We start from the raw sequence: 20,813 nt of genomic DNA on the forward strand, positions 1-20,813 counted from the left end.
ACACACACACACACACACACACACACACACACACACACACACACCCCCCCCCCCCCCCCCCCCCCCCGGTACTGAGTATTAGGCAGCACTGCGCGCTCAGGAAGGAAAAGGACAGCGGACCGTGTACTCGTGCGGACGACGGGGAACAAGAACGGAAGTGCAAGGAAGGGCTGACCAGGCGGAACGCGGCCGCCCAGCACTCGCTTCCGGCCGGACCACAACCGCGGCGGAGCGTCGCGACGGGGGCGGGACTTCCGGCGCGGCGCGGAAGCGGCGGCGATAGTTGGAGAAATTGACGGCGCGCAGATGCTGGCGGCGCGGCACGTCGTGTGCGCCCTGTCCGGCGGCGTGGACAGCGCCGTGGCCGCGCTCCTGCTCAGGCGGAGAGGTGAGGCGGCCCTGTGTCCAGAGTCCCGCTCCCGTCCTGCGTGGCCTTGGGCGTCGCCTCCTTTGGGACCGAGGTCCCCACTGCTTCGAGCCACTTAGGCCGCCAACAGCCCAGGTTGCCGACGCCGCGGACGGCGAATCTCCGACTCGGGGTGCGTGCAGCGCGATTCCCCGACTCCGAGGTTCCGCGTCCGCGGCGGCGGCGGCGGCGGCGTCCGCCCTTAACCTGGGAGGCCACGCGCAGTCGTGAGGGGAGCTGACCTCTGGGCACAGCGGCCGGTCCGTAGAGGTCTTGTCCTGTTGAGTCCCGAGGCGGCCGCCAGGCGACCTGTGTGACGGAGTACCGATGGGCGGTCTGTGCCTTAAAGGTCGTCTGTGTTCTCCGTCCAGTGGATGACAGACACTAGCATTTCCTCCAGACACGTCAAGGGCACCGAGAGTAACTGCCCGTCCGAATTCTCCGTCCGCGCGGCCCTCCCTCATTGCGAGGCCTCACGCCTCAGTGACGTCCGCGGAGCCTCCGCCCTGGGCCACCTTTGGTGCTAGTTCCTTGGAATGCAGAGCGGGTGCGGCGTTCTCGCCCCTCCGTAATGGAGATGACACCTACCTCACCGCCGTACTGGAAGGGTCAAGTGACAATACATGTAAAGCGTTTACCTCAGTGTCCAGCACCCTTCAGATACTCAGAAAACGTTAGTGGCTGTTAGTACACATTTTCACAACTGATGCTATTAGGTATGATAAATAAAATGCGTTAACTAGAATTATAGGCAAACTAAGTGTTTACAGTTGTGAGGGAGGGCGAATGAAAGCATCCTGGGCGTGGTGCTGTTTGAGCCGAGGCTTGAAGGAAGAGCAGGATTTCACTAGGCAAAGAATTACGGGCGTGCTGGCCGCAGACAAGCACAGGGGCGACCGGAGTGTTGGCTGGAATCTGGTCAGAGGGAGGTGGCAGGAGGGGGGGTGGCAGGGTGGAGGAGTAGGTGGAGCCCTAGATTAGGTCGGGTAGACAAAGCAGGTGTCTGACAAGGCGTATGACGTGTTTTGGGAGACATGGGAGGCTGGCCGTGGGGAGAGCAGGTATATTATTTAACTCTTTAGGCAGATAAGCTCTCCTTCTGCCCCTGGATCCAGACTGTACAAGTTCATATTCCAGCCTTCCTTGGGTGGGTGTGGGGGAGTAGCTGATGGACAGTAAAGAAAAAGTATGGCCCTTTCCTCTTGGCATCAAGGGCTTTCCCAATGTTATTGGAGGCGCACATCCTGTCCCGTGCTCCCTGGAAAATTAAGGCTAGGCAAAGCACTCAGATCTGTCCTAGAGAGCCAAGCCCTGTGCCTGTGTAAGCGGGTCACAACTCCGTAAGAAACATGACCAGGCAGCTGAGGCTAAAGAGGAGTGGATTTCTAATGCCCTACGTTGTTTATTCATTCTGCAAGCACTTTTTAAGCTGTTTTGTGCTGGGTACTGCTAGGTGCAGTGGACACAGTCGGATGAGTGTGAGGAGCGCCATGCCTCAGTGAGTCGTGGGGGCACAGATGAGCAACTGGAGCCTTCTGTGCTGTGCTCTGAGAAGCGCAGCTGTCAGGAGTGTTGGGAGGCACAGGATGGAGGGCCTGATCACCTGCTGGGGTGGGAGCGGTCTTCACACCGTGGCCCTTCAGTTTTGGCAAAGCTTTGTCATTGAATCTGTTCCTTGTACTTCTGTATTAAACCATTTGCAGTCAAATGCTCTGTCTTTCATTATATTGAGCCTACGTGGAAGGAATAAACGTTTTTCTTACAGAGTAGGGGCCTGTGTAGTTCACTAAGAAGGAGTAAGGCCAAAGCTGGTCTGTCCAATATTTGGTTGGGTAGTTCGTCACAACAGAAGAGGGAAAAGAATAGATCAGAAAATATATTAAGAAATACAGCCCTCATAATAAAATAGCCAAAATTTGAATTGTCACGTCTGAGGACTTAGGATCGAAATCTTAGGTGGTAATTGAAAATAACTTTTGAAATTAGTTCACTTTTTTTGATTACTGAATAGCGGTGGTTTTGAAACATCTTGTTGGATTTCTGCTCTTCATTCACACATTTGCTCAGCATCTCTACGTGGTAGGCATTGTGCCGACACGCGGTCATGAAGATGAAGAAGTACCATCTTGCGCGTATCTTGGGGACTTCAGCGATTTCAGCCCAATGACGTGTGGTGACGGTGGAAGCCGTCACAACACGCTGCAGGAATGCAGGGGAAGGAGCATCTAAGTCATGTCGAGGAACTGCCGGGCCCTCGAATCGCTGCCCTTGTCATCCGAGGTTCATGTTATATATTCTCTTTAACTTGTCCTTCCTCCCTCCCCCCAGGTTACCAAGTGACAGGGGTGTTTATGAGGAACTGGGACTCCCTGGACGAACATGGAGTTTGCACAGCTGACAAGGACTGCGAAGATGCTTACAGAGTTTGCCAAATCTTGGACATCCCTTTCCGCCAGGTGTCCTATGTGAAGGAGTATTGGAATGATGTGTTCAGGTGAGTGCTGTTCACAGATGCAGAGCCTTCCCACGGGCTGCGGGTCCTTCCGGGGGCAGTCCCGCTGTAGTCCGTCCGACTGACATGTGCCACCAGCACTCTTCAGTGGTGGCACTGAAGACCGTGGGCGGGAGGCCTCAGCCGCCCTTGAGGGGCTCTGTGTGAGAGGCCAGGCCTGGACCCCAGAGCGCTTCAAGCTCTAACTCCTGCTATTTTGCGACCTTCTAGAAGGTCTCTAATGCTTCTTGAACCTTGAGATGTTTCTGCTGCCAAATTAGAATAGGGGAGCTAAGGCCAGGGTGTCCCCTGGAAGGTGCCGTGAGGGGAGTGGCCACACCTGTGCAGGTCAGTGATTGGGGGGTTCTGAGAAAAAGAGTTGAGTGATCCACTCCCCCGTGCCTTTTGAAATCAAGGGGGATAAAAACACCAAAAAAAAAGAAAAAAAACTTTTAAAAATCTAATATAACCCTAACAGTTATTATGGCTCCCTCTGTCGTAGGCACTATGCTGCATTTGGGCACAAAAAGATGTGTAAACCATGGTCCCATCCCATTCTGTAGGAACTTGTACTCTAGCTGGGAGGAGGACATTATTTTCAAAGAAGGTGATGGTGGCGAGTGGCATGAAGTCTATTAAAATGCTGCAGTTCAGAGGAGGGAGGACGCGTCACGTGGAGTGCTCAGGGAGACCGCATGAGGAGCTGGGCTTTGGCTTGCCCTTGGAAGTCACAGGGACTAGAGACATTCCACATGGGGTCGCAGGAGCAGTGGGGAAGACAGGGAGAGGTGCTCGTCCTTTATTTTGTGACTGTCGAAAACCCGTTGCTGCAGAGGGAGGATGCTTAGGGCTGGAGCGTGGCGAGCCCTGAGTGGGCTGCGAGCCTCGGGTGGCCGGTGGAGGCGTCCGAGGCAGCAGGGATGTGCGCGGGGGTGGGTTAGGGCGAGGGTCAGAAAATCCTTGGGTTCAGTCCTCGGTCTGCCACTTATTGTGTGACCCTGGGGAATTGATGTGAGCAATAAATATAGCTTTTGTTGTTTTCATTGTTACAAAGACAAAGCTGGCAGCCTGGTGTAGGGTGAGTTACAGGAGAAGACTGTGGGCAGAGTCTAGGGAAGCGCTGTTGCTGGGGCGTGGGATAAGGCGGGCGTGCGGCGGGAGGTGAAGGCTGCCCTTGGCGGGCCCCTGAGGGCGGACCCACCGCGCAGCAGATGTGGAGCTGCAGAGTCAGCTGGGGGCTTTTAGACACACACCTGGGCCAGGCCGGGTGGGACCCTGGAACCCGCACTTTAACGAGCACTTCAGGCGACGCTACTGGGGTCCCCCGGGGCTTCCTTTGGGAAGCGGTGTCGTGGGGCTTGGTGCCTGAGGCAGGGGCAAGAGTAAAAGAGGAGCCGGTGACAGATTCAAGGTCAAGTCTGGATCGGTGGAGAAAGCTACTTTGGGGGATTCCTCCGAGCATTGCAGGGTTCGGGATGATAGTAAGAAATGCAGGTAAGTTTAAGCTCCGCCCTTCATTGCTAAGTTTTGAAAGTGTGTGAGGAAATGTGATTTTGGGCCACATCCGACCAGGCCGGCGGAAGGGCTCGTCCCGAGTCCTATGGGAGACTAGGAGCAGATGTCGGCCTAGAGCCCAGTTTCCACGCCAGTGTTCCCAGTGCGTCCTTTTTGTTGACCCCGCGTGAAACCTCATGATGAAGGGAGAGAGCCCATGAGATGATTTCGGTCATCTGTGCATGCTGCCTCGGAGCCCGCCCGGGCCCTGCCCTGGCCTGGCACCCCCTGCGGGGGGTGCAGTTGGAACTGCGCCCAGTGATCTCTGTTCTGAACGCTCACTGCCCTCATAGCACTTTCTAGACCAGGAACTTCCGAAGCCTTTTGTTCAGGACCCACTCGGCCTTCAAGGGTCGGAGTCCAGATGTTCTTCCTAACCACCACCTCCCTGAGTGCGGGCCTGGCTTATCTGCTCACTACGTGGGCCGTGCCCTGTCGTTTTGCTAATGCCAGCGGACACATCTTCCATCGTGCCGTTGAGGAAGTGGTTGACAGTATACACTTTTCATAAACTGGTTTAAATGTTCAGCCTCTTCAACATTTATTTATTCAATACTCGTTATGGCGAAAAAGTTTGGCAGCTGCAGACATTCAGAGAGAGAGAAATACGGATTCAGCCTTAAGAAGTTTATAGTTTAATGAACCGTGACATTTTTCTAAAGATAAAAAAAAGGAAACTGTACAATGATATTAAGTGTTGTTGAAAATATGGAGCGACACGAGCTTCCCGCACTCGTGGAGGAGCGGTCGGGGGAGGAGTGCTTTGCCATTGCCTGCCGCAGCCGAAGGCCGCGCAGCCTGTGCCCCTGGGCAGAGTCTTCGTCAGCCTTCATCATGCTTTATCAGCATTGTGTGTTTTAACCCCTACTGCTCAATGGAAAGCTTTAGTTTAAATGAAAAAAATGATCACATATACCAAAAACACACCCTTTTTTAAACTCCGGAAACAAGCATCGAAACCCTCCCGAAGCGAATGCCCTGAGTCCCTGAGGTTCTCGCTCAGTGGCCCCTCTCCTGGGGCCAGCGGTCTGGCAGAGCGGAAGCCCACGTAGGGTGCCCGCCCGCTGCCGGCTCCAGGCGGCTGCCAGTCCTCGGGAGTGTGCGTGGTCCCCTTAGAGAGCGTTTGTCAGCACATCTGCCTGGTGCCCTGCGTTCTTAGGCTGAGATTGTGGACTGGCTGGTGGAGCCTCGACTCGTACCTCTCGGTTCTTTCATTCCTGCTCCGACTCACCGAGGCGTCCTCCGCGGGGCCGTCGGAGGGGGCAGGCCTCGGTGCGCACTCGCGCCCTGCCCTGGGAGGCAGAGTGGCTGCTGGGCTGTAGCTGCAGGTGATGATACCCCATTTTTCGCCCAGGTTTATTATCACAATGCGGGCGGAGAGTGCAGCTGGCTTTAAACAACTGTTCGATGAAAAAACTGAAAACAGCTCCTGCTTCACAGAAAATTACAATTTTGATAAAACAAGGAGAAACTCAAAATAAGTGATTTATCTGATTTACTTTTTGAAGCCTTTCAAACTTAGAAATAAATTTTTTTTCTTTTATTCTAGTGATTTTTTGAATGAATATGAAAAAGGAAGGACTCCCAACCCTGACATCATGTGCAACAAGTATATCAAATTCAGCTGTTTTTTTCGTTATGCTTTGGATAATCTTGGTAAGTAATTTGCATTATCTTTATTTGTTTGCTAAAAATTCATAAGATTTTCAGAAATAGCCAGAATCTAAAACCTTGTAAACAGTTTCGTCTTTCAGAAAGAAAGGAAGCAGTGGAAAACATAGTATTTTGTATTTCACTGAAGAAGAAAACTTTCTCGTGATGTGCAAATGCCAGGGTCACTGGGAGGAGAGGCGCCTCTTCACTGTGGTCTGTGCAGTATAGGGACAGGTGGGGGGGGGCGGGGGGGGACAGGGACAGGCAGAGGATGGGCACAGGTGAGGGGAGGTGACAGGTGCGGGGCAGGGACAGGCACGGGGCGGGGACAGGTGCAGTGGGTTCCAGGAGCACCCACTTCACAGAATCCCGAGGAAGGATGTGCTGGGTCAGTGGCCAGAGAGCTGAGAGGTGGGCCCTGGCCCTGGCCCTGCCTGTGGGGCCAGCCTCGCAGGAGCAGGCCGTTCCGGACATGGCTGTGCGCAGCGGAAGTTCAGGAGCCCTACTTCATGGCTCAGACGTTCGGTGTTCAGCTCCCTGTCAGTCACCCTTTTTGCTGGTTCTGCTGGGACCTCTTCTCTTGCTTTCAGAAGGTTTCTGCTTTTCCCTGAGTACAGGCTGCGTCTGTGCCTGGTCTCTTCCCTGGGTCTCTGTTCGTTGCTCTTGTTTGAATCCAGGCCCGTCCCGTTATGATCGAGGCCCTCCTGCCCGCTGACAGCTTGCCTGTAGATTCTGTCTGTCCCTGAATTTCTGCTTTCTGGTTCTGTCTCCCTTTGGGGACATCCCCACTCCTTCCCGTAGACACATCCTGGTTCTGACGTGCTTGCTTAGACCACCTCCTGTCATCTGTTGCTGTGCCGTTGTACGCTCCAGGTTCTTTTTCTGGTCCCCTGCTGTTGGTGTCAACGACGTCTGAAGTTCTGGGTACTGGCCTTTCACGTTTCTTCTGTCCCATCACAGCTCACCCCGCCATGCTTGGCCACGTGCCAAGACGTGTAACCGTGTGCCAGACACCCCGCGGCGTCCTGGGACTGTCGGCAGTTCTGTCCCGTGAGCGCTTTCGTAATAACCGAGATGGGCACGAAGTAGGCTGGCAGATCCGATGCATAAGTGACCTGCAGCTGAGATGACAGTGACGAAAAGTGGGTTCATGGAGTTAGGTATAGTGAAAAAATGCCTCAAGAAACAAAGGATCGAAAAACTGTAACAAACTTGAATGCTGGACTAACGCCAAAAGCTTGAAATTAAATAGAGATAAATGCAACGTTTGCTAGCCAGTTCGGTAATTAATTCTCCCAGTGCAAGACAGGGAGGAGACGTGGCGGGTTCAGCTGTCTCGCACTGACCATGCCCGCAGATGTCCGTTGAAGCCGGGCAGCCTGGGCCCGCCCTGAGGTCTGCCTTGGGGGGGCCACAGTTGGCGGGATACAGTTAGTCTCAGTGTGTTCAGGAAAAGGAGAGAGAGACGCACGGAGTGTGGATTGCGGTTGGTTTTGCGCGTGTCTGGAGATGCGCCATCGATGAGCTGTGTGGTCCTGCGGGGTCGTCACAGCAGTGCTCGGGCGTGTGAGTTGGGAGTACGGTTCGCTGTATGCCACCAGCGGACGGGCCCGCGGTGTGCAGGAGGGAGTTTTCACTCTGGGTGAAATGGCTCCTCAGGACGGGACTCCTTGCCTTTTGAGAGGGCGAAGCTCCCTGTCACCTTGGCCTTTTGGGGAGCCCTTCAAGGGCTATCTGTTGGGGATACTTTGGAAGAAATTTCTGCAGTGAACGCCTCTCAGTCTGAACTTACTGCGTGAACCACGCAACACAGACCAAAACACGTGAAACCTGGACTTCTGAAATCTCAGGGTTTCTCCCAGAAGGTACGGCACTCTCTGCAGTAAACGTGGTTGTTCTTCAAGGAAATAGGTTTAAAAGACTTTTTTTCTCTGTTAGACAATCTCCAAGATGTAGTGATGGGTTCCTAAATGTCGCTTTTCAGGTAGTTAATATGCAGCAGTTAATTCTTGCTGCGTCTCGTTTCGCGTGGAGCCGATCGGGTGGGGGGGTCCTGGGTCAGTTTTGCTGCACCGTCCCGGAGAGAAGCCTTGCCACACCGAATGTCTGAGGTTCCTGCACAGTGAAGGAGTTGCGGACTAGTGTGTGCTTCGGGTGATGCTTTCCCTTTTTTTTCGTAATGTAGAAAGAAGAAACTGAATATGCTGGATGATCCTTCACTGTTTAAAAAATAATAATACATATTTATTAAAGAAAATTTGAAATTAGAACAGTTGAAAGAGGAGCGAAAACGCATCTATCGTTTCCCTTCCCAGAATTAAAGGGATAGATTCTTGGACGCTTTTCTGCATCTTTTTCTGTACACGTAAAAACGTGCAGTTGTAGTATTATGTACTTTCCTTCCCTGAGTCATAAGCATTTTCCCATGTCATTAAAATTTCTTTGGAAGCGGCACTGTTATCACCACGATGGTATTTTAACGTCATATTCTTCTGGCATTAAAGATTTTAGTTGCTTTTAGTTTTTTCTTAATATGAGAAACACTGAAATGAGTCTTTCGTACTTAAATCTGTGTGCACGTCTGTCTATTTCCTTAAGCTAGAATGAATGAATGAGTAGAATGGTAACTTTTGAAAGGCCCTTAAAGACGTAATAAACCCCGTAGCAAGGTCATGTTATTGTAAATGAAAGATTAAAGGCCGCCTGTGCAGCAGTTTGAGGTGCGCCCCTGGAGACTGCGGCGGACCACCCGGGGGGAGGCGTCATGTCTGCGGCTTAGCCATCCTGGGCCGGCGCTGGCCAAGACCAGCGCACGCAGGTCTAAAGTCTGACCTTGTGTTCCTAAAAACCTCACAGGGGCAGATGCAGTGGCCACGGGTCACTACGCGAGAACGTCGCTGGAAGATGAAGAAGTCTTTCAGCAGAAGCACATTAAGAGGCCAGAAGGGCTTTTCAGAAATCGATTTGAAGTTAGGAATGGTAAGTAAAGGTGCCCGGGTCGGAGCGCCATTGCTCGTGAACAGAGTGAAACATTTCGAAGAACGACTGGGTCATGGTGCGAGCCTCCCTGCCGGACCTCCGTGTGTTCCAAACTAGCTCGTCTGCTTTGGTTTCCTTCTTGAAAATGACCCAAGAGGGTTATTTTCCCCAAGGGCCTGTGATTGGACAACAGGAGAAATCCCAGTCAGGGGTCGGGCCAGGGCTGGTGGGGAATCGAATCCGTAATTTATGACCCAGGTCTGGGTACCGCGTGTTGGCGACGTGCAGGGGCTGCTTCACAGCGGTGTCTGGAGTGCTGTCGGCCCTGTTACTGACCATCAAGCTTTTAAGGGTCTGAGATCAAAGCATACTTTCATGGGCCAGGAATGCAGGGACCCGATGTTCATAGCACAGACCTGGTGGCCAGGCTTGGAACTGTGTTGACAAAGATTATGTATACAAATTAGTTTATTAATGACAGAGGGGGCAGAGTTTTCCTTTCCACCCAAAACATAAATGCTAAACAGTGAACTTGGAAGCTGCTGGCTTATCCTGATGCACGTTTGTGTGTAGAAAAGAGGAATCCATGTCATCATTATGCGAAAGGCAGAGGGGCTGTTTCTGCAGCGGCTAGGTGTGCCTGCTCCCCTCCCGGAGAGCGTTCGGCCTCGCGGAGCTCTCTGGGCCGTCGGGGGATGCCCTGGCTGCACGGAGCCGTCCCTGCCCCCATCAGCACACTTTTCATTGAGTGTGGCTTTTTCGTTACACTAAAGCTTTTTATTTTATTCTAGTTCAATTGCCCCGGAGGCTTGGAATAGGGCCTCCTGGCTGGGCCTGGGTCCTTGGGCAGAGTGCTCCAGGGGCAGCAGAGGACCTGGCCCCAGAGTGAGTAGGCCCCAAAGCCAGGGCTCCTGGGCCCTGGCCTTGAGCTTGTAAATCTCACCTGTACAAGGTGGCGGCGGCACCACTGACCGGGCCGAGTGACCGTGGGCCTGACGGAGTGAAGGTGCGAGAATAAAGCTCCTGGCGCAAGGAGGCCCTCACCAAGTGTTACTTCCTTTCAGTGGTTTAGGATTGCCAGCTTAGAAATAAAAGCTTTTGAGTTGTTTTAAAATAACTCAGAACTACGAGAAGATGCACATTATTCCCTGTATTCCGGAGGCTCTTGTGCACATACTGTTTGGCTGAATTTAGTTTTGAAACAAGGCATTTGGCAGATGAGTCTGCCTGAGGACCGGTTGCCTGAGCTTCGTCTTTCATTTTTCAGCTGCTTTGTCGTTTTGCTCGTCAGTGGTGGAATAGAAATTTAGGTGACGGGGGTCAGTCTCTAGCTCTGCCGTTCTCTACCGGTACCATTTTGGCCGGTCACGTTCATGACCTGAGCTTCAGTTTCCTTGTCTGTCAAGCAGGGGTAATTCTGCCTCACAGCTAGTGTGAGAATCAAATCTGGGGTCACAGTGGGAAGCACTGACTCCACCGGGCGCGGGTCATACTCGTGCTGCTCTGAGAGCAGCTTGGCGAGGCCTCTCCTAGCGTAGGCAGGAGACTTGTTGAAAGCAGCCGTCATGCTGAGGCTCTGTTTAGTTATTTCCATTGGTTTTTAAACTTCAGAATGGAGGACCCAACAGTTGTAATCACGGAAATTCAGTCACACGCTGGGCAGGACTGGTCTGGCCCAGAGACGGGGCCGGGCCTCCGTTCCTGAGCCCGCGCCACGCGGCCGGGGCCGGTCGCACCCCAGTGCTGCCTTAAAGCTGGAACCGGCTCGTCATCATCAAACAGGGCACGTGAGAGACCTCGCAGGGGAGCGTCTGACACATGTCAGAAACCATTTACCACAAAAGACAGTGCCTTTGGGCGTGGCGCGCCGCCGTGCCCGGGAGGGGAGAGACCTGGAAAAGAGCCGCGGCGTCCGCACGTCCGTGACGGGCCGGGGCCGGCACGGCCACCACCGTGGTGGGGTTTTCTGTCAGCGGCCTCGTTCGGTTTTCCCAGACGGGCCGAATTTATGTCGAACTTGTTTTTTTTATGAGATGTTTCATCCTTGAAAATATTATCGTCCAAAGCGTGGACTGGAATGCGTTTCCTTGCCATGCGAAACCTGCCTCCCGCGCGCGTTTTACCGGCAGGTACGTCAGGAGTGCGCGTCTCTCCTGCCTCGGGCCGCGGCTCCGTCTGCCGTTGGGCGTTGGGTCTGTTCCTCCCAGGCCAGGGGCGGTCGGTCTGAGCGATCGGGAGTGAGCACGGGGGTCTCATTCCTGCGACGTCTCCTGTTCTTTACTCTCGGCAGCGACAAAGCTCCTCCAGGCAGCCGACAGCCTTAAAGACCAGACCTTCTTTCTCGGCCAGGTTTCCCAGGACGCCCTGCGGAGAGCCCTCTTCCCTCTGGGGGGGTTGACGAAAGAGTTCGTAAAGAAAATAGCTGCCGAGAATGGACTCCATCACGTGCTCGAGAAGAAGGAGGTAGGACCGAGGGGTCGCTCACGCCCTCCAGCTTCAGCCGTAGCCGCGGCTCCCCGTCCGCCTGCTGGCAGTGCGCACGGCTGTGCCTTTGGTCAGCAAGTCACGGTTCCCCGTACCCAGCAGTTCTGTTCATCTCTGCCTGTCCCATGTCCAGGCGTGACTGTGGTAGGAGCCGAGGGAGCCCCCCTCATGGGACCCACATTCTAGAGACAGAAACCAGAGAATAAAGAGATGAGGCTGCCTGCTGAGCACGGTGGTGGGGAGCCTGTCCCTGCAGCCGTCGCCTGTGCTAGGGCGTACCTCCTGAGGAAGGCCTCTCCTTCCTTGGGCACTTCAGCCTCTGGCCTGACCATTCTGCCCCCTGCCCCTGCTCTGGCCCCTTTCCCTTCCCTGAGACTCAAGCGCAGTGGCCTGGAGGGCCTTTCCCGGGGCAGCTGCTCCGACGGTCCTCCACGCAGGCCTGGCCCGTACGGGCAAGGGCGCAGGTTAGGGACCCTGACTAACCCCCGATAGGCTGCCCGCGAGCCACTCCCGGCCTGCGTGTGGGTGGTGGCTGGCATCCGGGTGCTGGAGGGGCACGCCGGCCTTGGGCCCAGCGAGGCGCGTTCGCGGGCAGACTCCTGCTCGACCTTCATCTCATGATCGGCCCTTCTTCATTTCAGAGCATGGGCATCTGTTTCGTTGGTAAAAGAAATTTTGAAAACTTCATCCTTCAGGTGAGTGTTTTCCGGCGGACAGGATGGGGCCGGGCTCTGCCCCGGACCTGGCCCCAGCAGCAACGCCGCCGCGTGTGTCCTCCAGTACCTACAGCCTCGGCCCGGCAGGTTCATCTCCATAGAAGACAGTAAGGTCCTGGGAACGCATAAAGGTGAGGCGCAGCCTCTGGCCGCTTCGTCTTGTCACTACCTTGAGTTGTGGGGTGACTCAGCTCCAGGAGGTCTAGACGCCGTGCCTCCGACTGTGGGGACGAGGGGTGGACGGCGGGGCGCAGAGGCGGCTTTGACGTGGGATCTTTGCGTTTCAAGATGTCTCCTCACAAGCACTGCGGCCAATAAAAAAGCAGGCCGAGTCTGAGACTTCACCCCCTGAGTTATGCTCTAAGTCCCTGTAAACAGAATTAGAGAATTACTTTTTCACTATATAAAGGAAATGTTAGACTACAGAGAAACTCCCCCCGCCCCCCACCCGATGAACAGGGCCTGGGCGGCTTCAAAGCATGAGCCTCATGCTTTAGGCCTGGGCGAAGAGGGGGCATCGGGCGGTGTCCGCATGTGGTGGGGTGCTCTCACTCATCTGCAGACTCTGGGGGGCGGTCTGTGAGCTGGAACAGCGGGGACAGGGACAGAGACGAGTCGGGCTGGTCCGTGCGGGGGCTGTGCCCTTGGGGGCCGATGGCCAGGTGAGTCTCCACCCGGCGTGGGTGTGACCTGGCGGAAGGGCCAGGGCTGCCGCTCGGATGTGGCTTGTTGCCCGGAGGTCCCCACCTCAGTCCGGGCAGACGGCTCCCCCTTCCTGCTGAGGGGAACAGGGCTCGGATGTCACAGGCTCCCAGAGCGCCGAGCATTTCTGAGACGAGAGAAAGCGACAGCAGGGCTGTCTGAGGAGGGACAGCCGCAGGGCGTCCCCAGCCCGGCTCCTCAGGAGGCCCTCAGGGGACCCGCGGTTGAGAGGCCTGTGATTCAGTTGTCCTGCTTTCCGAAGTAGGGGCTGTGATTCCCCAGTCACCTCTGCCCGCGCCCCATCACTCAGAGGGAGGGATGGGAGGCGTAGCCCAGCCATCGGCTTGGGATGCTTGCTGTGGGCCGGGGGTGCGCAGGGGCAGTGGGGAGGGGTTGGGCACAGACGGGGCAGCCCGATGTCGCAGCCCCGGTGCGGCCAGTGCGCGGGTGGGGGCTCGGCGAGGCAGGGCGCGAGCCTTCGAATGGGCTCAGCCGCGTGGCGAAGGCGGCGGCCGCGCTCCTCGAGGCTCAGGCGGTCTCGCAGCTGTACCTGCTTTGTGTGGGGCGCGAGGCACAGCCGAACCCCGGCCCAGACGCAGGGCGGGGCGCGCCCAGGTGCTTGGTCAGCGCTGACGCTAGTGGCTGGAGGACTCCCGCCTCTCCGGCCACCCCTCGGTGGTCCACAGAGCCCCTACCCGCTGCCCGCTGCTGTGAGGCGGCTCGTCCCCCCTCGCTGAGAACCTGTTTCCCTAGGTTGGTTCCTCTACACTCTGGGCCAGAGAGCCAAGATCGGTGGCCTGCGCGAGCCCTGGTACGTGGTGGAGAAGGACAGCACCAGGGGCGACGTGTTCGTGGTGAGTCGGGTGGCAGAGGCCGCACTGTGGGTGTGACCAGGCCAGGCTGGTAGAGTCCTGGGCCCTCCTCGGCACCCCCGGGTTGACCCGAGGCGCCAGAAGGACTTTGTTGAGGTGCTTACTAGGCCCCCACCGCGTGCCGCTCACTGTGTTGATCGTCAGGTTAGCCCCTGTCCCCACTGTCCCTCTGGATTTTCAGGAGAGGACGAGACTCAGGTCAGGAAGTGTGCCAGAGGGCCCGCGGAGAGGGGCAGCCTCCGGGCAGGACAGGCTCCGGAGGTCAGTGGGGAACGCTGTCAGTGGCAGAGCCAGGCCCACACCAGGCCGAGAGCCACGGCGGCGCCTGAGCCACTGTGACCCCGGCCTCCTGCCCTGGGCCCTAGAGCAGGGCGTCACAGGGGCGCGAGGCGTCAGAACACAGGCGAGGTGGAGAGAGTAGACGCTTCTGCTGTCTAGTGAGTGGAGGCCGGGGCCTCGCCTTGTCCCGGAATGACCCAGCCCCGAGTCTCAGCGCGGTCGGGGTCGAGAAACCCTGCTCTGAGCAAGCTGGGTGCCATCTCGTGCTCTGTGACAAAGCTGGGGGCCCTTAGACACGGGCAGAGAGGCCAGCAGCCCTGACCTGTTAGTTCTGGGACGTCTTCTAAGAAGAGCCGTGGGCACGAGAGCCTGGACAGCAATTCTGGCCAAGCATCAACGAATGCGATTTTGGTGTAAAATTCAGCGGTTTCTGTTGCTTACAGAAAAAAACAGACATGTCATTGACTCACATTTGTCCCTGCGTGGGTCTCCCTGCCTACTTAGAGCCCGGGGCCCCAGGACTCAGTGCCCTTGGTCCTGCCTCAGACGGGAGGCTTACGAGATCCTAGGAGGCCAGGGGGATCTCGGGAGTCAGGACAGGGAAGCAGACCACGTCAGCCGCCTCGGGGAGCCAGCACCCTCCTTTCCCCAGCCACGTGGGGTTTGGTGGGATTCCTGTAACGGCTTTTCACACAAGCCAGAGGCAGGGCTGGCCTGTGTCTCTGGCCCTAGGTGGCTTGTGGTGGAGACAGTGAGATTTGAACTTGGAGGAGGAGTGCTGAGCGTGTGTCTAGGTTCGGCTTGTACATACTCAGTTGCTTGCCTGGTGTGATCGTGACAAGTTACTTTCCGTCCTCGGCCTGAGTTTCCTCTTTTGCAAAATGAGAGTCGAAAGGCTCATGAGTTTCCACGTCTGACACTCTAGTTTTGAGTATGCATTTTGCTGAGGATTATCTTTAACGAGGGACAGTGAGGTGGCTTTGCGTCGAGGGGCTCGAGTGCCAAGGGCGCCAGGGCATCGTGACCTCTGCCTTCCGCTCCGCAGGCCCCCCGCACAGACCACCCGGCCTTGTTCAGGGACCTGCTGCGGACCAGCCGCGTGCACTGGATCGCCGAGGAGCCGCCCGCAGCCCTGGTGCGGGACAAGATGATGGAGTGCCACTTCCGCTTCCGCCACCAGATGGCGCTAGGTGACTGAGCCGTTGGGATCGCCCGGGAAGCCAGGTTCAGGAGTCCCTGTCGCTTGGATTATATCACATCTTCAGACCCCCTTTCCTTCTGCCCATGTCGGGGACAGGCCCAGGGGGCACGGCGGCCCAGCTCCGCTTCCTGTGGGCCCAGGTGGTGGCCCCTGAGCCCCTCCGGCCGTCACCGCCCCTTGCCTGGTGCTCTTTCACCCTGGGGCCCAAGGCCTGGGCTGCCAGGCCGGCACCCCTCCAAGGGCCCTTCTCCCCACCCAGTGCCCTGTGTGCTGACCCTCAATCAAGACGGCACCGTGTGGGCGACGGCTGTGAGGCCTGTGCGGGCCCTCACCCCGGGGCAGGTGAGTGGGGCGCCCAGCCCTGTGCTGTGCCCGGCGGGGTTTGGGGGGGGGGGGGGGGGACATGTACTGGCAGGGCACGTGTGGCCCGGGCGCACCGTGGGGCGGAGGCAGGCTTTGGCACTTGCTCGGCCGTCCCCGGTGGGGCCGTGAGGGTGGGTGAGCTGGTGGCCCATGGGCTTCGTGCTCCAGAGGTGGGACCTCGCTTCCTCCTCCTCAGCATGCCTGATTCCCAGGGGTGGCGCTAGGGGACAGGGGCTGCGAGTGCCCACGTCACAGAGCCAGTGAGGGTGGGAGCGTGGGAGCCGCCACCGCACCAGCCGCTGGGGGCCCAGCTGCTCCGCCCTGCCCGGCCTCGGGCGGACCCCAGGGGCGAGGGCAGGTGAAGGGGAGGCAGAGTGTCCTCCCGCCTCCCCTCGCTCTGGCCCCAGACCCGCAGCCACAGGCCCAGGCTCCTGGCTGCTCCGCAGGCTCTCCTGGTGCCGAGTCCCCCTGCGGGTGACGCAGGCCTCTCTGCTTTCCAGTTCGCCGTGTTCTACAAGGGGGACGAGTGCCTGGGCAGCGGGAAAATCCTGCGCCTGGGGCCTTCCGCCTACACGCTCCAGAAGGGCAGGAGCCAGTCCAGAGTGGCCACCGAGGGCTCCGGTGACGGCCCAGGCTCGGGTCCCACGTTCTAAGTGCCTGGGAGCAGATGTGGCGGGGCAGAGCCCGGGGGGGCGGTCAGGGGCTCGGCCACTGTCGATGGACCAGGGGGCGCCTGGTTAGATCTGCTGCCCCCGTCCCGGCCAGGGAGAGCCCTGGCGAGGCCGCCCGCATTGGAGCCCCGGCCACAAGGACCGGCTGGCTGGTACGTCCGTCCCAAGCACCCCACTTACACAGTTCCTACCTCAGGGGAGGCTTCCCACCCAGGAGCACACAGGGGTGGGAAAGGGGGTGCGGGGACGGCGTGGAATAAAACTCGTGTCCGAGACGTGGATTCCGGCGGCGGCCTGTGTGGGGCGGAAGACAGGTGGGCCGCCTTGGGGCCCCGCAGCACCGGCCCCCCAGCTGTGGGAAGGCAGGTGGCCAGCGTGGGGGAGTGATGGGGGCCCCACCCTCCTCGCCGAGGTCCCAGCCTCGCCCGAGGCAGAGGACGTGTGGCTGGGCCTTGATCCAGGTCCCAGTTGCTTGGGGTTTCTGAGGGATGATGAGGCCACCCCTTCCCCCGCAGAGCGCCCAGCACCCCAGCCCGGTCAGCCATGTTAGAACCCGTCCCTGTGAGGAATTCTCGGGGGGTAGGAATTTGGGGTGACACCCGTGCGTGCGTATCTCATCCAGGCCACTGTAATGCCCCAGACTGGGTGGTGTGTAAACAACAGTGGATTGCTCGCAGTCCTGGGGGCTGGGAGTCTGAGATCAGGGCGCCAGCACGGCTGGCTGACGGCCCTCTCACGCGTCACCCAGGGCGAGACTGTCCTGGCACCGTGGAAGGGCGGGGGGCTCCCTGGTCCCATCGTGGGGCTCTGCCCTCCTGGCCTCTGCACCTCCCGAAGGCCCCGCCGCCTCACACCTTCACGTCAGGCCGTGGGGTTCTGACCTGTGCATTTCAGGGCGCACCCTCAGACCACGGGCGCGTGCGAGCGCACAGGTGTGTGGCGGAGGAGACTAAAGAATTCCAGAGCCGGCTGGGTGGGGCGGGTCACGCGCTTTGACCAGGGACAGTTTGGTCAGCACTGAGTCCTGGGGTGACTGTCATCTTGCCCATGTACTGAAAGAGGGGGGCTGGGTGGTGGCCCCGGACTTGGAGGGTGGAAGTCCGGAGGCGCATGGCCCCGGCCCCTCCACTTTCTTCACGGCCTCTGTGCTGTGGGAGGGGCCATCGTCTGTGTCAGGCAGGACATGGCCACTGTCCAGGCCACTGGCCAACTGCCTGCGCTGGGGGTGGGGACGGGCGGGGGCAGGGTCCCTGGTGCTGTCCCCAGGTCTCAGCCAGCTGTCCCATGCTTGCTCGCTCTCGCTGGCCTCAGACTCATGCCTTACTTGGAGCTTCAGGGCAGGCTCCTTGCGGGGTCGGGGGCGGTAGGAAGGTTCTAGCCCAGAGGCAGCAAGTCCTTGGGAAGCAATCATGGGGCCCCGCCCTCCGGGGCTCAGAGCCCCTGCTGCTGAGTGACCAGGCTGCTGGTGGGACACCGCCCCCCCCCCCCGGGCAGGTCACAGCCCACACGTGACCACAAGGGAGAAGCTCAGAACGGTGACAGGCACCTCGGCCGCAGCGTGCCACGCCGAGGAGTGGGCTTCCTTCTGGGGAGGCCTTTGGGCAGAGGATCCCTCGGGCCTCCGATGTGCCGACCGGAGGGGACAGAGACCAGGTGGGCTGTGGAGGGGCGGGTGAGATGGCAGGCGGGGACGCGGGCTGGGTTTGGAGAGCTCGCTGTAGTGGATGAGCGAGCAAGGACCTGACCCGCCGGCCCTCAGTCCTGAACCGGCTGCTGGTGGTCTGTCCCCCAGCACGGCCTGCCAAGCCCGGCCTTGTCCAGCAGGGGGAGCCCAGATGCCTTGGTCCCCGCATGGCGGTGGCCCCCCTGCAGCTAGGCTCTGCCCCCCAGTGGAAGGTGAAGGGCGGGTGGGGAGGCCAGGCCCACACACCCCACTTGGGGCTTGGGTGGGGGTTGCCGTAAGCCTGGTGCCATGTCCCCTCCAGGCTGGGGAAGCCGCGCCTGGCTAAGTGTGACCCTGAGCATCGGGGCCACAGGCCGCAGTGTGAAGGGCCTTTAAGACCAGGCCACTGAGTGGGGCTGAGAGCTAGGTGCCAGCCCAGCCCTGACCACCAGAGGCTGGACCCCTAGAGGAAGCTGCCCACCTCAGCAGCGCCCACTGCAGCGGGCGCCAGTGAGGGGCACGACCTCGGCCTGGACCCGTCCCGTGAAGCGGGCAAACCCCGCAGGGAGGACTCTGATCTCAGTGGGGCTAAAAGGACCCGCCCCACCCCCACAAGCCCGCACGTGGGCTTGTGACAGGAGGCAGAGCAGTTAGCACTGCTGACCGAGGAGCAGGGACAGCGAGCTCCAGAAAGTGTCTTCTGACGAGAAGAAGCAGTGCTGAGGCCCCCCACCCCGCAGGCCGGCCCCCAGCCCTCCTGTTCCCCAGGCCCCTGCCCTCTGCGGGGCTGCCCTGAGCCCCTGGCCCATTGCCCGGAGGCCTCACCCAGCAGGGGGCGCCCCAAGAGCGGCAGATGGGCCCGAGCAGCCTGCCTCAGCCTCACATGAGGAAACAGGCCCTGAGAGGCAGAGGGTCGGCCGGGGGCCAGTGGCGGGCAGGGCTCGGGCCTGAGCAGCTGCCCCCAGCCCCGGCCCAGCCCGCTCACTCCAGCTGGCCGGACCAGGGGGACCCTGCTCTGCCCTGGCCCGGGCGGGGACCTCAGCTCGACATCCACATTCCACGATGCGCAGGGCAGTGGGGGTTGGACAGGCCAGCAGTGGCCCCGTGGTCCTTGGGGACCCTCAGCCCGGCACGGGGACTCTGGCTGAAACGCCGCCTTTGTCCCGCCAGCCCCGAGGGCAGCGTGGAGCCTCCCTGGGCTCAGGTTTCCCCCAGTTCGCGGCCCTGGGAACAGAGGTCTGAGCTGAGGACCCGGCCGGGGCCCCTCCGCAGAGCCCACCCTGCTCTGCGCGAGGCGGACCCTGGCAGTGGGGGGGACACGAGCAGGGCGGCTCTGCCCGTCCCGCCAGCCCCAGGAGGCCTCCAGCCCGCGGGGGCGGCCAGCGGGGGGGGGGGGGAGCTGCAGCCGGCCCCCGCTCCCCCCGTGGCTGCTGCCGTGGCGCCCCCCCTGCCGCAGCGCTCCCTTTTGCCCGGGGGGCAGGGGCTGCCTCCGGGTGCCCCCAAGGCCGCTGGCCAGAGGGGCCCGGGGCAGCGCCAGAGAGGTGGTACGGCTGCTGTCCGCCAGGGGGCGCCCGTGGGTCAGGGTTGCTGTGGGGACGCGGGCCTCTCCCCCAGCCCTGCCCAGGCGCCGGGGCCCGCGGACTCCCTGGCTGTACCCCAAGCGCCCTTCGCAAGACCCTGGGCAGGCCAGAGGGGCTGGGGCCAAGTAGGACACAGGCCCTCCGCCCGCTCTCCCGCACGAGCACCCCAACCGCCAGGCCCGCCCCTGCCCCGCGTTTGCCGACGATGAGAGAAGGGGATGGGAACAGGAAAACCGATCCGGGCTCAGGGCCTCCGACGCTTGTTTCTAGATTATTCCATCAGATCCTAGAGCTGCTCACTCCACACCCTGAAGGCCCCTGCCCTAGGCCCCAAGGCGCCTTCGAAGCCCCCAGCCTGTCTTCTGCCCCACCCCGTCCATGTCCGGGGAGCCTCCCCAAGCCGCTGATGTCCCCCACCCTTGGGTGTCCAGAGGAACCTCACCTGCAGGGAGGGGGCCTGGGGCGAGGCCACAGCTGTGACGCAAGGCAGCAGCCGCTCCTGCAGCTGGACGGGAGGCCCGGATGTTTCTGTGGCCTGCGCGGCGCTCGGATGTCCAGCGTCCGTGTCTGCGTTCGGACGTGGTTTCGGGGGGATCTTCATTTCGTCTTGGTCCCTCTTGGTCCAGAGCAGCCTTGTCTGAGGCTGGTGTTGGGTGTGACGTGCCCACAGGAGGACCCCCGGCCCAGCTGACACGCCAGGCCCGCTCGCCTCTGCCCGGGCCTCTCTCTCTCTCTGATGCTCCCGTGTTTCCCCACGAAGCTGGGCTTTGGGGTCGGGAGCCATTCGATCATGTTCACTGCTGAGCCTCTGACAAGTGACTGGGGAGGAAGCAAAACTTGAAGAACGACCTTTGGGGGTGGGGGTGTTTGCGGGTGGTTCTCCCCCCCCATCCCCCCACTGGATTTGACCCAAGGGTGGAGCCAATCCCTTTGTTTTCATTTTCCCCGAGGGCGGCCCCAGTTGGGGGGCAGTGTGGCAGTGCCACTGGCTAGAACCCTTTCTGGACAGAGGAACCAAGAAAAGGGACCCAAAGAGTTGGAGCATGGGAGGCGAATTCCAGACAGGAGGGAGCTGGAGGCGGGGCCCCCTAGTGTGGGCGCAGGGAGCAGACCCGGAAAAGTGCGGCCAAGGCTTGGAGAACAGAACCAAGACCGAAGCCACCAGCCACGTCCCAGACCGACCGAGCGGCAGCGCGGGC

General features: G+C 59.4%; 1 protein-coding gene across 6 annotated transcripts; it reads left to right on the forward strand.

Moving 5' to 3' along the window:
• Positions 1-252: 252 nt before the first annotated feature.
• Positions 253-16,652, forward strand: TRMU (tRNA mitochondrial 2-thiouridylase). Of its 6 annotated transcripts, none has more exons than XM_016126748.2 (11): positions 253-388; positions 2,735-2,900; positions 6,001-6,107; positions 8,961-9,083; positions 11,374-11,546; positions 12,209-12,262; positions 12,348-12,414; positions 13,739-13,839; positions 15,182-15,326; positions 15,597-15,679; positions 16,201-16,652. In XM_016126748.2, the coding sequence occupies exons 1-11, from the start codon at positions 307-309 to the stop codon at positions 16,351-16,353; spliced, it is 1,254 nt and encodes a 417-aa protein (XP_015982234.1). In that variant the 5' UTR covers positions 253-306; the 3' UTR covers positions 16,354-16,652. The 6 variants fall into 6 exon arrangements, with proteins under 6 accessions (XP_015982234.1, XP_015982236.1, XP_036093577.1 ...); XM_016126750.2 differs by lacking the exon at positions 253-388 and adding an exon at positions 395-539; XM_036237684.1 differs by lacking the exon at positions 253-388 and adding an exon at positions 586-1,122.
• The last annotated feature ends 4,161 nt before the right edge of the window (positions 16,653-20,813 follow it).

Source organism: Rousettus aegyptiacus, unplaced genomic scaffold (assembly GCF_014176215.1).
Source record: "Rousettus aegyptiacus isolate mRouAeg1 unplaced genomic scaffold, mRouAeg1.p scaffold_m13_p_2, whole genome shotgun sequence".
Taxonomy (NCBI): Eukaryota; Metazoa; Chordata; class Mammalia; order Chiroptera; family Pteropodidae; genus Rousettus; species Rousettus aegyptiacus.

Bases quoted from the DNA above. Each gene is read 5' to 3' on its own strand.
- TRMU (XM_016126748.2), top strand. From the start codon at position 307: ATGCTGGCGGCGCGGCACGTCGTGTGCGCCCTGTCCGGCGGCGTGGAC. The intron at 2,901-6,000 runs GTGAGTGCTGTT...CTTTTATTCTAG, and splicing joins TATTGGAATGATGTGTTCAG to TGATTTTTTGAATGAATATG. The intron at 15,680-16,200 runs GTGAGTGGGGCG...TCTGCTTTCCAG, and splicing joins GGGCCCTCACCCCGGGGCAG to TTCGCCGTGTTCTACAAGGG.